Genomic DNA, 15,160 nt, shown 5'->3' on the forward strand with positions numbered 1-15,160 from the left:
ATTTTTAGTAGTGGTAAGTAGCCTAACATTTTATATTTGTTGTGTTTCTTTGGATGTTTAAAGTTATAGTGCACAGTTTCCGTCTCCCCCATCAAGGGATTCTGAGCAATGACAACAAAACTGTCTGAGCATCCACATGATACAAGCCTTGTGTGATAGCGCACCACCCCCACCCCTCCTCTATAAGGAGGAAACAGAGGATTAAAAAAACATGACTGCAGTAGAAAAAGAGGTAGTATGAAAGGTTGAAGGATACAAATGTAAGGTATTTTATTGTTTGTTTTTAACTGCATAGCAAGTAGACTTTAAGAAAAGGAAAAAATGAGGCGCATCTGTCTGCATAACAGTTCTGTTTAATTTCTCAATGTACTGCAATTGTTGTTCAAACATGAGAAAAAATATAGTGCTGTTTATAATACTTGCTCTGTTTTACAACATTTGCTGAAAAAATATAGTCTGGCTATCACCAGACCAAGCTCAATCTTTTAAGATTGAACATTAGCCTGGGGAGTCTGCTCTGTATTTTCTCTGCACAACAGGCGTGATCAACGGGCATAGTTCAGATGACTCTGTACGCAATTGGATAGTCCTTCAACCAATCAGACCAACGATCCGGGTGACGTAGCAGCAACAGCGGCATCAACGGGTTGCTGCCATGGAGTGCTGCGATTCGGTTGCCGCCATGTTGAATGTACAAACACAAAGCTGCTTGGTCGCTTCTCTATTGTCATCGTGTTAAACCCGCCAATAGCGCGGCAGGTGGATAAGCCAGTTTGTGATTGGTCCCCGCAAATTTGTAACGGAAGCAGGATAGATAAACGTACAGGTTTCCAGCCTGAGCTGCAGGGCAAAATCAAATCGCCGGCAGATCAGGCTGGGTTTACCCAGTCTAGTAAAATATACACAAAAATCTAAATGTGACGCAATGTCATAAGACAACCTGAACTTGAGCTTTGGATGTTACATTATGTCTCATAGCGGAGTTTTCTTTTCAGCTTCCCTCCTCTAAGGAGAAGTCAGAGTGCAGTACAGCTTGAGTTTCCCAAAGGACAATCCATCGGGATACAAAGGACGCTTGAGCTGAAGTGATCTGTTGAAGGTTGGCCTCCTTATTTGAATTGATTATTGAATTTCAAGAATAGTATTTTTGAAACCAACAACATACGTAGTGCTGTAAATTCTCCTTGAATCACATAATGCTTAAATCAACCATATCTAAATTACCTCTCAACTGTATTTTGAGTAGAAGTAAGAAGTAAAATGCCCTGTAGTTCTTGCTTTAAGTGTGAAGCATCTTGTGGAATATGAAGCATGAATCTACATTTCCTCACTAAGGCTTGCAGTGCATTTCTCAGAGAAAGGCTATACCTGGTTATTGTGTGTGTTTGATTATTTATAACCTCAGCCTTCATTAGGAAATCTAATTTGTAGGGCACAGCAGGTGTCCTCTACAGTGAAAGTGATTTTGCTGAAATGCATCTAAATAGGTCAGGCGGTCATGCTGTACTCAATATTTCCTAATGTACCAGAGCTGCATGTGGACCCGGATTTACACCCATAAGCTCGTTCCCAGAATATGTGAAATTCCCTTGTTCATTATAGTAATCAAGAGAACACAAAGACACATGAAGAAACCAACAATAAATGTTATGTTATTTAATGTGATATAATGTTAATATATTAATTTTAATTTTAATTGTGTGTTATGTGTAGAAAATCAATTTTTTTTTTAAGAACAAGGTTATACGTACACTTCATAGAGGAGTCAACATGTAATTTTCCTTCTAATTTCAACAGTAAGTAAACTGCAGTACAACAGTTGTCAAAGTCAAATAAATTCCAAATAAATGTGTTTTTTGCTGCTCCTCGATACTTAGACCTCTGCTCAGGTTGAAATTGGGCGACACAATGCCGGAAATTTTGAGAGATCACCAAGCTCCATCTACTAATAAGAATGATAAAGGTGTTAAAGCTAACAGGAGAATCACGGAAAGGTCATTCAAGCAGCGTCTGTACAGGCCTACACGGTCCTGAGAAGAGGTCTAATTAGCCACATTAATTAAAATCACCTGTGTATACATATATAAATATACATTTATAAACAGTGTGGAGGACCTTTGGCGCTTCAGAGTGGTATTTCAGAAAGTAGGTTTAACAAACCTGAACTCAGGGTTGACTAACTCTGATCTGTCAAACTCAGAGTTTCCGGTTTCAGAACAGATGATATGAATTATGTCAATCAACTCTGAGTTAAGTTTCACTGCGTTCCAGACACAATTTTTAGCCCTAAGTTACGACTTCATGTCACGACTCACGACTTGGTAGCGTTCCAGGCAAAGTCACAACAAACACTTCTAGCTAGCGTTAGCTAGTGGTTACCTAACGTTGACGTTAGCTAGCACTAGCTGATACTAGTGATTTCTAGTCTGCAACATATTTTGGGCTACATTTAATAAACATAACCTGTAGTAGTACACAATTGTATGTGTATTGTTTTGATAACAATGTGCAGAATTACTTTACGTTGCCTAATTATGTCTATTTATTTATATTTCTCACCGTAAATTACCGGCGTCTGTACAGCATCAACAGAGGTCGCCATTGTTGTTTATGTGTGTGTTACGGGTTGCCTGGAACGCAGCATTAGCCCTGGGTGAAGGGCGTGCACAAGCATAAAAATGGAATGCAGATAACATGATACATCATGGCAAGAGGACAAAAAAAAAGCTTGAACCTCCTACTTCTCAGTGGAGCAGAAAATTGCCGTGAGTCAATGTGTGAGTATTAATTTAAAAAAGAGTATAATACTTACTCAACTTTTGTTTGTATGCGTGTGTCTTCATTTTTATTCAGTTCAAACCCGGCGGGCACAAAACGCACTTGGCTGCAACTGAAGATGAAATATATGGTAAAATTTTATTTCCCCTGACCAATCGGCTATCCTAACCATAACCACTCGAGGTGAAATGCCTAACCGCAACCAATCAAGCTGCTTCGTAGGGCGGGTCTTGGTGTGGCCATAGTGGGATTAGTAATTTTGCTTCCGGTCTAGCTAGATCCGAAAGAACGTTAATCTCACGATAAAAAAATTGAGTTTGCGTTAACGCCGTTAATAACGCGTTAAACTGACAGTCCTAATATATATTAAATAAAATTTCTGTCTCTGGTTGTGATGCTTCATCCCATTAAACCTAGTCACCTTATCTTCCAGAAAGAGAAAGAGTCCTCCCCCGAAGAACGATCCCATAAGTTGTTTGTTTTAGCAGCAGTTATGACCCATATTTACGGTTATATAGCACCCTATAGTGGCCGTATTAATTATGAGGTGAGGTGCAAAGTATGTGAAAACTTCAGGTAAGGAGGTGGGTTCATGGTAGGCTGCCATGGTGGATGGGTAAAACAACCAAGGAGATTGGGGTTTTTGTCCTGTTTGAAAATAAAAGTAAACTGTATGTTGTGGTTTTTTTACTTTACGGAACAAACTAGCTATGTCAAATTCTACATCAAGTGCATGACCGGATGTGACGTAGCGTAACAAATGTACTGATTTTAACCCAAGCCACAATCTTTTTCTAAACGTAACTAAGTAGTTTTGTTGCCTAAAACTAACCAAACTCCTCACTCATTACAACACACATTCATACATTCAAAGTAACTTTGCCATCTGCGGTTCTTCTTCTTGCTGCTGCTTCAAATGCATCCGCCTCGATGATCATGACTCCATGAAGCAGGACAACCATATAGAGCTCATTCAGTCATTAAAAATGTTCTGTGGCTGTATTTGCAACAGCTGTTGCTTTCTGTGCTGTGCTATTTGAAACATCTGCATCAAAAGCTGGGGCTGAAATAACAAATTAAAGAAAGAACGCTTTATGGTTAATGAATAATGTGATTTACCCATCTGACTTAACATGCATCTGGCAGAGAAAAGGGAAACATCAGAGCTATATCACAAAGCTCTGTCAGAGAGGAGTATATGTATGTGTTCATTAAGATACTTCTCTTTTTCACGAACCAGAGCATTACAGTTCAATAGTAAGTATTCATATAATAATAATAAGATCCAACTTTTAAAAATCCCTGAGAGAAAATTAAATTTTTTCACTCTGTTCTCATACACAGTACGTACACATGCCCTAAATACACACACACACATTCAAACCTGTACACATGCATTAAATAGAGAAATGTCAGAGCAAGGGAGCTGCCTAGGGTCAGATGCCCCGAGAAGTTGCTCAAGGGCACCTCAGCACTGCCCAGGAGGTGAACTGGCACTACCAGTCAACAGTCCGTACTTGGTTCATACATAATTTACTTGTAACCAACAGCAATACAGGAATTGAAAGAGAAATATGAACTAATTTTGTTTTTGACAAAAAATTAAAATGGTGCAACATCTCCAGGGTCAAAATGATTCTTCTCCTTAAAGTGTAAAATGCACAAAACAGTGAACCTTTGAATAGAAGTAATCTCACTTTCTATTCAGTAACAATATTAAAGGAACAACAATGAGAATGCCTGGTGATTTTTTAAATGTTGAAACAGAAGAAGGCAGGGGAAGGCCCAGACTGCAGAGGCTTCATGAGACACTGTCAGTGAATCACAATGAAACTTGGGCAGAGTTTACCTTTAAACTTGATTTAATCAATGTTTTCAGAGTAACAATTGCACCAATTATGTCCTCCTCAGATTAAATCATCAAAAATGCCTGCAAATCAAATGACATCCACATGAGCCTCAGCTGTACTTTGTGTTAACGCTAATTATTGTAAAGCGCTTTGTCTGGTAAGGTAGAAAGGCGTTATGTTGAGTTTTCACAATTTGTCAGGGTTATTTTGAGATCACAGAATGCAGTACTGAAAGTATTTAGGGGATGGAAGTGTTGAAACCACATAGTCAGCTGATTGCTAAGCAGATAGGTTGTGCAGTGTTTCTAACAAGTCTAAAGGACGCAGCATCTCTGTTTGCACTAAACTCTGGACACCATCAAGTCAACAGCAGTGGAAGGTCTGTGCTGCAGGTACGACATTGGTGTTATTATAAAGGAGTTAATTTAGATTCCGAAACTTTTTTCATGTATAAAGGTTTGTGGGAAAATGATGTTAAATGTGATAAAATGCTGGTTATTTTAAATGTTTTCCTTTTTTCCACAGAAATCAAAATGGATCTTTCTTTCTTTGGATTTAAAGAGGATTATGATAACTACAACTATAGCTATAACTATAACTACAGTAATGACAGCGATGACACTCCACACGAGGCGTCAGTTTCTCCGCACCAATCAATATGTTTAAAGAAAGTCTTCTGTGTGTCTTTACTCGTGGTCAGTGTGGTCATATTCCTGCTGGGCTTGTGTGGAAACATACTGGTCATCTGGATTTCTGGCTTCAAGATGAAGAAGACGGTCAACACCACCTGGTACCTGAGCCTTGCGATCTCTGACTTCGTCTTCTGCGCCTTCCTCCCTTTCAACATCACCAGCATGGCGATGGATGAGTGGATCTTTGGCCAATTCATGTGCAAATTCACCCCCTGTGTTTTGTTCCTCAACATGTTCAGCAGCATCTTCCTCCTGGTCGTCATCAGCGTCGACCGCTGTGTGTCAGTCATGTTTCCAGTTTGGGCTCAGAACCATCGCACTGTTAAAAAGGCATCCATTGTTGTTCTCATGTCCTGGCTTCTCGCCATTGCACTGAGCTTTCCCTCTGTCATCTTCAGGGATGTTGGCAGTCACATGGGTAGGACCACTTGCCACAACAAATATAATTCAATCCAACACAGTCACGTGATAGTTGCAGTGAGCCGCTTCCTTGCAGGGTTCATTGTCCCTTTCATCGTCATCGTCATCTGCTACTCTATCATCATCCTCAGACTTCGAACCAACAGGATGACCAAATCTTCCAAACCCTTCAAAGTCATGTCTTCACTCGTCGCTGCTTTCTTCATCTGCTGGCTGCCCTATCACGTGTTCGTCCTACTTGAGCTCAACCATCAAAACCACAGCAGCGTTTTAACTGCTGGACTCCAAATATGCACTGCTTTGGCTTCAGCTAACAGCTTCCTTAACCCAGTGTTGTATGTTTTCATGGGCAATGACTTCAAGCAGAAGTTTAAGAGCTCCGTGCTCTCAAAGATGGCGAATGCAATGGTAGAGGAAGGCCGAACCACCAGCCGATACCTTTCCAGGTCCAGCTCCATGGATGGCAGAGCTTCTACACACATCTAGAGACATTTATCCAAAACTGTATATATACTTTTATATATTTATATATATATGTTTTCAAATATGCAATAACTAAACACAATATATAAAAAATGTCATATTCACAATGCTTATGAGCATTTCTGTTGCACTTTTCTACTATTGGCAGCATGGAAAAAGCTGTTGACTATTCTGGCTCACAAACATAACGTAGTTGAAGAATGCAAGCTTGAGCCAATATCTAAACTTGTACTTTACTCGTTGTGCACTGCAGGGTGACATCAATCTCATCCAGCAGAAGGAATATTTTCAGAGCAGTATTTGTGGAAAGTTTTGCAGGCAGTTTTTACTGCAGCACATAGAGGAATTTAAGTTTTAAAATACAAGGGCTGTAAAATATGATGTATATTGTCTCATAATAGACATAAAAATATATTATCATTATTTCAAGCAATGTCTGAAATTATATTTAGCAAAAGGACACCTCAAGGAGCTCCTTTCACAAACAATGTGTGTGTATAAATGGTGACAGTATAGATTTAAGATTGCAGATACATTTGTGAGTCGTGCAGGGCTCTTGCATGATTGCAATTATGTAATTCACTTTGAATATTTTCTCATCAGTTTGTTGAATTGATTATTGTAAAGTTTTAATTTGACCACTGAACTAAAATGCTAAGCATCAGGCCACACAATTGGAAACAGAAACAGAAGATCATGAAGAACACTGGCTGAAGGAAAAGAGGCAAGAATTGATTACTGGTATTTCTTTTTCACGCACCTCAACTGTCCAAAAAGGGATGTTCTGGAGTTGTATTTACCGACACCACAGCATGCAACAATTTTTGTGTTGCTGCATTTATGTATGTTGTATCAGACTGACCAAAATAAAATGTGCCAATGGTTCGAGGACTGCTATTGAAATAAGTGCAATGTAGTTATCTCTTATGAATCATAGAAATACCACACACCCAGCTCCTATTACTAGTTGACAAAAACAGCATGTTGAATAGACCAGTATTTTTGTTATTTCATGTATGAGAGCTGTACAGTGAATGTGACTTGTGCAATAATTTTTCTGTTTTTTGAAATAAAGCTATAACTATCAAAATCAGCTCTCTCTCTCTGTTAAACAGGAGATCTTAGATGTGCACACAGGACCATAAACCCACTGGATGTAGTAATTATACTTTTAATAAAATATTTTAGGGTTTATTAAGTATTATAAGTACTTCTGAATAATGGAGGAGCCTGGAGAGACTTTAAATGAGATATATTTACAATAGGTTTTCTTTGATCTTCAAAAATACTTCAAATCACCTTTTTACTAGTCATTTTAATTGCAACGTTTTTTTTTTTTTTTAAATTACAGTCGACCATAAATCATTTTATGGATTCATTTATTGGGCCTTATCACATTACATTCATTCCATAGAAAATACATTCAAATGTGACACATGTTGAGAAAGTGCCAGCTTGTCAATGAAAGCAAGAGCCAATAAAGTTTAAAGCATGTGTTAAAAATAGAAACCACTTCTCCCGTTTTGCTTGTTGCAATACAAATATTGCCGATGTGTCAGCACACACTATAAAAAAATATATTTATATAATTCTGAAAATGGAAGTCAGTTAATGTTTTCTGGCTCTTTGTCACCAGTGTTTTATTTATTTATCTATTTATTTATGTATTTGTTTATTTTTAAGCATATGGCATAGCACATTGAGTACCGTTATATGACGTGCTGCTTATAAAATCTGGGCAGAATTTTTCACACATTTGTGGAGATTTTTTATTATTATGAAGAGTAAAATTATCACCATCTTTAACTGTTTCATTGTTCTTCTTACAACAAAGCAACAACAACAAAAAAAATGTTCCCATTCAGTATGATTAACTTATAAAATAAATCTATAACGATCACTACTGCTAAAGGTAACCTCCGATCTAATGCCGAGTGTAATGCCTTATTCCTCAGTGATCTTTGGGCCAAGTGTTGCACAGCAAAGTGCTTTTTGGATTTCTGCATCGAGTCCAGTGTTAAGAAAACATATTCACAACCAAATTAGTCGACATGTGCACTGCACACCAGAGATAAATAAATGCTGTCGAGATAAATATTCTTCTCTCCTTGTCAGTGCCTTCAAGAGGGATTATTCATCTTCTTGAATACGAGGAGCTGAGTTCTTTACCTCTTCATCATTGAAAACAAGATTCCTCTTACATACAGTAAGTTGAATAACATACTGTACAAATACTTGGAAACACACAGTATCATCATCAGGTAGTTAAAGCCTGCATATTGCATTTTCCCTCTGACAAAGGGCTAAAGGTTTTAAAGTTTTTGTGTATAAAATAGTATTTTTCTGTATCTGTAATAGCAGCAGAAGATTCATACATTGTAATGTTTTGATTTCTCATATTTCTCTTTAGCACAAAATAAGCTTATATAACACACTTCGCGGTATTGTATAATATCTTTTGGGTCACATGTTTTTCCACTGGCAACAAATCACCCAGCACAGTCAGATGAGCCTCTCTGTAATCACAGCTATTGTACCTTCTTCATGTTAAGGCATGTGCACATGCCTACACAGCACATGTGCATAGAGCAGTTATAGATAAGTACTTTTCATTTAGCCAAAGAGAAAAAAAATGAATGCATGGAATTGCTGAGGTGCAATGGAAGATTAAAGAACATGAATAGAAAATTAAAATAGGAGGGTAAAGAGATTTCTTCTTTCTACAACTTCAACCTATGTTCACAAAAAAAAAACTCAATTTAAAACATTTTTAAGTCATGTATTCCTACAAAATATGGTGCAGAGTCTGTTGACAGAACAGTTCAATTAAAGGAGGGAAAAAAAAGAAAATGAGGGGATCACATATATCATCTTGGCATATATTCTTCTGGAACTCCAGACATGTTCCTTTTCCTCAAGGCAGCGTCTACTGTTCTGATCAGTTCGTTGATGTTTGCTCGCATTTCAGGAGTATAGGGATCATATTCAAGCTTTCGTAGCCCAGATCGCTTGAAGTTTCCATCCTTCTGGCCCTCGACGCAGAGAAGGCGGTCCTCAGAAACCTTCAAACCCAGAAACTGGACCATCCCCTTCAGCTGGGAGAACAGGTCCCTCTTCACATTCTCAAAGTGGACCACATGGACGATCTTCCCATAATTCAGCCAGTCCAATGTGTGGGACGCCCACCAAGGTGCATAATTCTTCACAAACTCGGGCCACTCTGCAAGACAAATGAGAGTAAAGAAAATAAATCAACAAGGACATGTGGGTGTCAATGCACAACATGAAGTCCATTATATTGGGCAAACTGAAGTACTGGACACAGAAAAACCACTCAGCTTGTCTTCCTGAAGAAATCAGGGTCTGTATTTATCAAACTTTTAATAATTACACAATTCATCATTTGCATGCTTAGAGCAGGAATATAAGAATAGTTTGATAAATACAGGCCCCGGTCTCATAAAAAAGCATCGACAGAATGCAAAAATGACAAATTATAAAGTCAAATTGGGGACTGAATGAAGGGGAAGTGAGAGTCGTGACAGTCAAACATTGATGTCATATGCTTGAGAGGTGTGGCGCAATCCACGGCAGGGAACATTAAGTCATTTCTAAAATGTTTGGACTGTAAAGTGGACATTCTCGGTTGTCAGTCAAACTGCAGATGTACTGCAGGAAAATCCGTTGCTTGCAACTTTTACTCATTGATAATCTACTGGCCCATAAAAGCGTCTGCTGGCAGGAGCTGTGCTGCATTAGCACGCATCTTTACTGTTAGGAGAGGTTGCCGTTAAAGTTTAAAGTCTGCTGAGTTTGCAGGGCTGTCTCAGAAACCAATGCACAGTGAGAAATGCACAGTGGACAGAATATTATATGCTGCATCTAAAAACACAACCAGCTGTATATGTGGAAACACTGAGGAACACCTCTGACCACACCTGGTCTGTTCTCCTTGCTATCACGCTATCAAACAACTTGAGCTTAAAATAAGAAGGAACCAAAATAATTGCAGCTCTCCCGTGAACATCCTGTTCCGTTTATGTTTGACTGAATATCAGATTTAGTTAAGATACTTATGTTCTTATTAGTAAGGGTTTGACTTTTAAAACCCAAAGAAAGGGATTTATGTAAGAGCCTTTAACTAAAGCCACCAGATAACACTGGAAAAATAACAGACTGTGCTTTGTAAAATGACATGCCCTCCAAAATAAGTTGCACTTGCCCCTGAGTTGACTTTATGGGGCCACACTGGAAGGCATCAATGTCAGTAACATCATCTGAGCCCCACAGCCTGCCCCTGCAGAGGTGAGTGCATCAAATCGTACATGTGGCACCCCGAACACAATGTCACGCTGACTCTCAAACTGGATCCTCTCTCTGTATTCGAAGTGGCAGCTGTCAAAAAGCTTTTCTCTTTACTGATGTCACTGGATCACTTCCCCACCAACAGAAGGAATAAACATTCATTGGAAATGGCAGGCCAAATGTGCTGATGTTTCCACAAAGAGAGACAACTGCTGGGTCTGCAACTCTCCAGCCTCTGGAAAAATCGATTAAACCTCACAGAAAGTCAGAGAGACGGTACGCGGACCAGACAAAACCAGTTGCCATGGTTACCAAGACACACTTAGGAAGGTGAATGAGCTGAGAAAAGCAAAATATGCATGAAATATAAATATATCTTAGCAAAGAGCATAACATTTTTATAGAGAAAGAGTTGCTGAACCCAAATGTTTCATTTTCTTTATATAATAAACCTGGCTGTTGGCTTCATATTGAACCGACAGATATGTCAGATGACAGATGAACATATTTCCTTTTTTTCACAGTCCCGTCACATTTTCTAATTAAATAGCACGAGAGGAACATGCAGATTTTGCCTGTTGACACAACTCAAGATCCATCTAAGAGTGACGGAGGTTGTGGTTGATTGGCTAATTGTTTCATTTCTCATTTTGTAAAATTATGACTGATACAGTATTGTTGGAAATGGTTTTGGAATGTTTTCAAAACTTTGTGCTCAGCAATATTAGTTTATGAGGTCAAAACCTAACCTAACCTAACCTAACCAGTCTACATCACCATTTCCCACAATACCACATTAGTGAAGACACTGGTGACAAATTTAGTTTTATTCAGTGGGGCTGGAGGATGTTTTTTTCTTTTCTGAGTGACTGAGATTAAAACTTCTGAGAAACAACAGTGTAAGGACTGAGACTCATTTGTCCTTTAGCTGGATATATTTTTGCTTCATAAACTGAAAAAACATGTATTTCCTATCTTAACTATCTAGCTTACAGTTAACACAAAATATGTTTTTGTCTGAAAGCTTTAGTCAAAGTCAGCCTGTAGTTTGAAATCTTACATCATAGTAGAAATATGAAAATTGAACCGTCTTCGTTGTTTATTTTAGTTTGTTTGTTTACATCACTATACAGGATGCGTTGTTACAAATACTGTACAATATAGTGGCTACAACAGCTCACCTTTCCCTTTCCAGTGGGCCTGGGAAGCAAATCCAATGTGGCCGCCATATTTTCTGTTAAATTCTGCCATGAGGGCTTTGTAGGGGTTTCGGATCATGAGGATGCTGGAGTCAAAGGATTCAATCTCCTTCCTGCCGCTCTCATGTGTCTTAATGCAGATCGTCCTCCCACTCCGCCAATGATCCCGCTCCCCTTTAAATCCTGTGAAACAGTGACGATCCCCCAATGAATACACATTTGTATTTAATCCACAGAGAGGTGTAATAAATATATGTTTGTGAATCATGTCAGATAAATGTCTATGCCTACCTTTATTGTAAAGGGAGCCATCAAAGTAATAGCTGCCGGTGTAGAAGCCAGTTGCGAGTTCTATGAGGTGGCGAGCCCAGGTGTTTCCGGCCCCGGGGAAACTGGCAAGGGCCACCAGCTGCTTGGCACGAGTGGGTAGGAAGTGCCGGTCCATGCAACGGTTATCTGACAAAACACAGAGAACAACAGGCTATATTAATGATTTGTTGTGTATAGAATTACTGAAAAATGCTACAGTGATAAACATGGGCATGAACTATGACTGCAAAATATTTGTTTCAAAACTTAGTCACTTCCTGTTTATTGACATAGTTTTGTAATAACAGGGGCTAAAAACAAAGAAGTTGCTGAAACATTGGAAGTTTGTTGCAAAGACATTTAACCTTGTTAAAGAAAAATGTCAAAACAGGTTTAAAAAAATATAGAGACTTTGTGGTGTTATTTTCTAAGCTTAGTTTCCTCTTCATCGACCAGAATATTTACATGGAGTTCACTTCTCTTTTTTTTTCCTCCACAGCATTAAAACTCCTTTTTTTGTTATACTGGGCTCTGTGTTTTTGCTGATCCAAGCTACAGCTGTCTGGTGCGTTGAGGAAACACTGTCAACAAAAACACAAATGCTAGAGACAGACTGATACTAGACTTTTGGGGCTGATAAAAATATTTGGGAATAATAATAAAACTGTTCTATCTTTTAAAGATGTTTTTATAATGATGCCTGAACTTTGGTTATCAAAGTGTGGGACAGGATATTTTACAGCCAAACTGAATAAACCTTCAGATGGCAGTAACAGAAAATGGGTTATAAAACATTTATATATTATATATATACATTTCAACAGTTGATATACTGTATACTGGCTCTAGTACACACAGAGGTGAGAAAAAAGAAACAGGGCTAACATGGGTGGAGTCAGGTATTTGCTAGTTTACAAGAACTCAGCATTTTCACACTTGAGACACTTTGCTGTCGATGTTTGTGTACGTATCTCCTGCACGCAGGCTGTGGCTGACATTTTACTGACATGCCCCTCATTCCATTGTGTGCTTTATATACTGCTGCCAGCCACCAAACATTACCTTGAACTTGCGTCTGGTACACCACAAAGTACTCGTTGTTCCCGCAGCTCTCAAACTCTTCCCCGTGGCAGCGGTGGACACACATGCCCTCGTCCTCCAGCTCATGAAGGGAGAAGCGAGAAGTCGGGAAGGCACAGTAACATCGATCTCCAGCCAGAACGGCCAGCGTTTTCTCCTGAAATAAAATTGTCATTAAACACTGGAGACACACTTGCACAAATCTACAATGCATGAATACACACATCCCAAAAGAAAAAGCTCACCTTCTCCGTGCACATGTCCACACATTTCTCCACAGACATGTTTTGGATGAGTGCGCTGAAGGGAAGTGCCAGAGTGACATTGTCAGGCCTGTGGAAACAGCCTTTGAAAATGGCGCTGCCATCTGAAACAGAGAGAACAAACGAAAATGTGATTCACCAATACAATAGGAAGAAAAACACGCAAAATACTCCAGTTTTATGGTTACTGAGCACAGCTTCCACCAGCTTGGCGTCTATTCACTGACCCCTCATGAAGAGATCCCTCTGGGATTCTCCTCCAGTCTACTGAGGCCCTGACCTGCAGACCCAACCAATAGCAGCTCTCAAATCCCTGCAGTGTGTTGATGACCTTTAATCTCAAAACCTCACTCTGGTCTGATGGATAGACCATAAATCACAACAGCAGAGAAAAGCTGCATCTTTCTTTTACGGGAAGTTGTTAGTTTAGCTATAAAATTCTGTTCCATACTTTTGTTTGTTTTTGTCTTTGATATTTTTGATTTGCTACGCCTGCACACACATCCTAATTACAGAATAATGGGAGCGCTTTTCCCAAACAAATCAAAACAATCTGAAAAGAGGAAGTGATTTTAAATCAGGCTTGAACTGTTTATCATATGCAGCCTGTGACAGCAAGGTCGTGAGCAGCATCGCTTTATTACAGGTTAAAAACCTCTGTTTTAAGTCACTGCGGAAAAAATCCAAACATTGATTTCACATTTATTTCAGGCTGTCAGCCATGCTGCTGATGTAAATATGAAATTCTCTCTGCGGTCAACAGCCTGTTAAGCATTTATAAGGGAGGGAGAAAAGCCAACACTAAAAGCTTTTTACCGTGACTGATACCATGATGAAAACAGCCTGCTTGCTCAAACGCCACGGAATAAAATATGCACATGTAGCTGTGCATCAGCGGTATTTCTTCTGGTTCATGCTAACCAAACCTGCAGACTCCCCAATACTTCTGAGCTAGTCATATCAGTGCTGTGAGGCTTTAAGCGAGAGCAACACCCCTTGCAAATTAGCTCTAGCCATGTGTGTGTATCTAATGTTTTATTTATTTTTGACCTTTTTACCTGACTAAAAGTTGCATTTTTAATGTCCTTGCGCTCTCTTTATTTTTCTGCAGTATATATTCATTGCATCCTCTTTCTGTTTCCCTTCTTTGCCCTTGCATGTGGCAGAGCTTTTTAAATCAACATGAGATAAAAATGTTGTGCGTCTGTCGAGTAGCATCAGACATACGCAGCCTCCAAACATACAGTATATGGGTACAAACAAGGTCTTGAGCAAATAATAAACTAATTGATGCAAATACATAGCTGAGTGAAATATATTTCTGATAGGCTGTATAACAACTAAACAAAGGAAATAAATGCAGAATAATATATTCGCAAGATTATCTGAAAACACTCAACCATGTGACTGTAATGGTCTTTAAGTGGTAAAAAAACGGAATGATGTTCACATGACGGAGAAAAAAACAAAACAAAACACAAACATGAAGAGCTTATTCAGCAGTCTGATGACAAAAAAAAAAAAAAAAGCAGAAATGAAAATAATAATAAAAAAACAAATGACACTGAACTGGGCGAGAAAATTAAGATATTTAGATTCAGGCGGTATTTAAATATTTACCATAGGTGTGTATACTACTCTCTCCTTTTACTTCAGCAGATTATTCTAAGAAGCAGTAGGCAGATAAAGAAAAAGGAAGAGCAAAGAGAAGAAGGAAAAGGTATGTAAATTTACCTCACCCTGTGGCCAGGACTTTTTTTTTTTTCTTAAATTTTCAACAA

General features: G+C 38.7%; 2 protein-coding genes across 3 annotated transcripts in view; one reads left to right on the forward strand and one right to left on the reverse strand.

Moving 5' to 3' along the window:
* Positions 1-4,912: 4,912 nt before the first annotated feature.
* Positions 4,913-7,316, forward strand: cmklr1 (chemokine-like receptor 1). Its single transcript, XM_028577994.1, has 2 exons — positions 4,913-5,020; positions 5,154-7,316. The coding sequence occupies exon 2, from the start codon at positions 5,162-5,164 to the stop codon at positions 6,224-6,226; it is 1,065 nt and encodes a 354-aa protein (XP_028433795.1). The 5' UTR covers positions 4,913-5,020; positions 5,154-5,161; the 3' UTR covers positions 6,227-7,316.
* A 269-nt stretch (positions 7,317-7,585) lies between these two features.
* Positions 7,586-15,160, reverse strand: part of wscd2 (WSC domain containing 2) — a 34,090-nt gene continuing 26,515 nt past the window's right edge. For both annotated transcript variants that reach the window (XM_028577993.1, XM_028577992.1), the window contains exons 5-9: positions 13,362-13,483; positions 13,099-13,273; positions 12,019-12,183; positions 11,710-11,910; positions 7,586-9,443 (exon numbers count right to left, since the gene is read on the reverse strand). In XM_028577993.1, coding sequence (XP_028433794.1) covers positions 9,091-9,443; positions 11,710-11,910; positions 12,019-12,183; positions 13,099-13,273; positions 13,362-13,483 — 1,016 coding nt within the window. In that variant the 3' untranslated portion in view covers positions 7,586-9,090. The remainder of the gene's footprint in view (positions 9,444-11,709; positions 11,911-12,018; positions 12,184-13,098; positions 13,274-13,361; positions 13,484-15,160) is intronic.

The sequence above is a fragment of the Perca flavescens genome, chromosome 5 (assembly GCF_004354835.1).
Source record: "Perca flavescens isolate YP-PL-M2 chromosome 5, PFLA_1.0, whole genome shotgun sequence".
Lineage (NCBI taxonomy): Eukaryota > Metazoa > Chordata > Actinopteri > Perciformes > Percidae > Perca > Perca flavescens.

Excerpts from the sequence above, each read along its gene's own strand:
- cmklr1 (XM_028577994.1), top strand. The coding sequence starts at position 5,162 with ATGGATCTTTCTTTCTTTGGATTTAAAGAGGATTATGATAACTACAAC.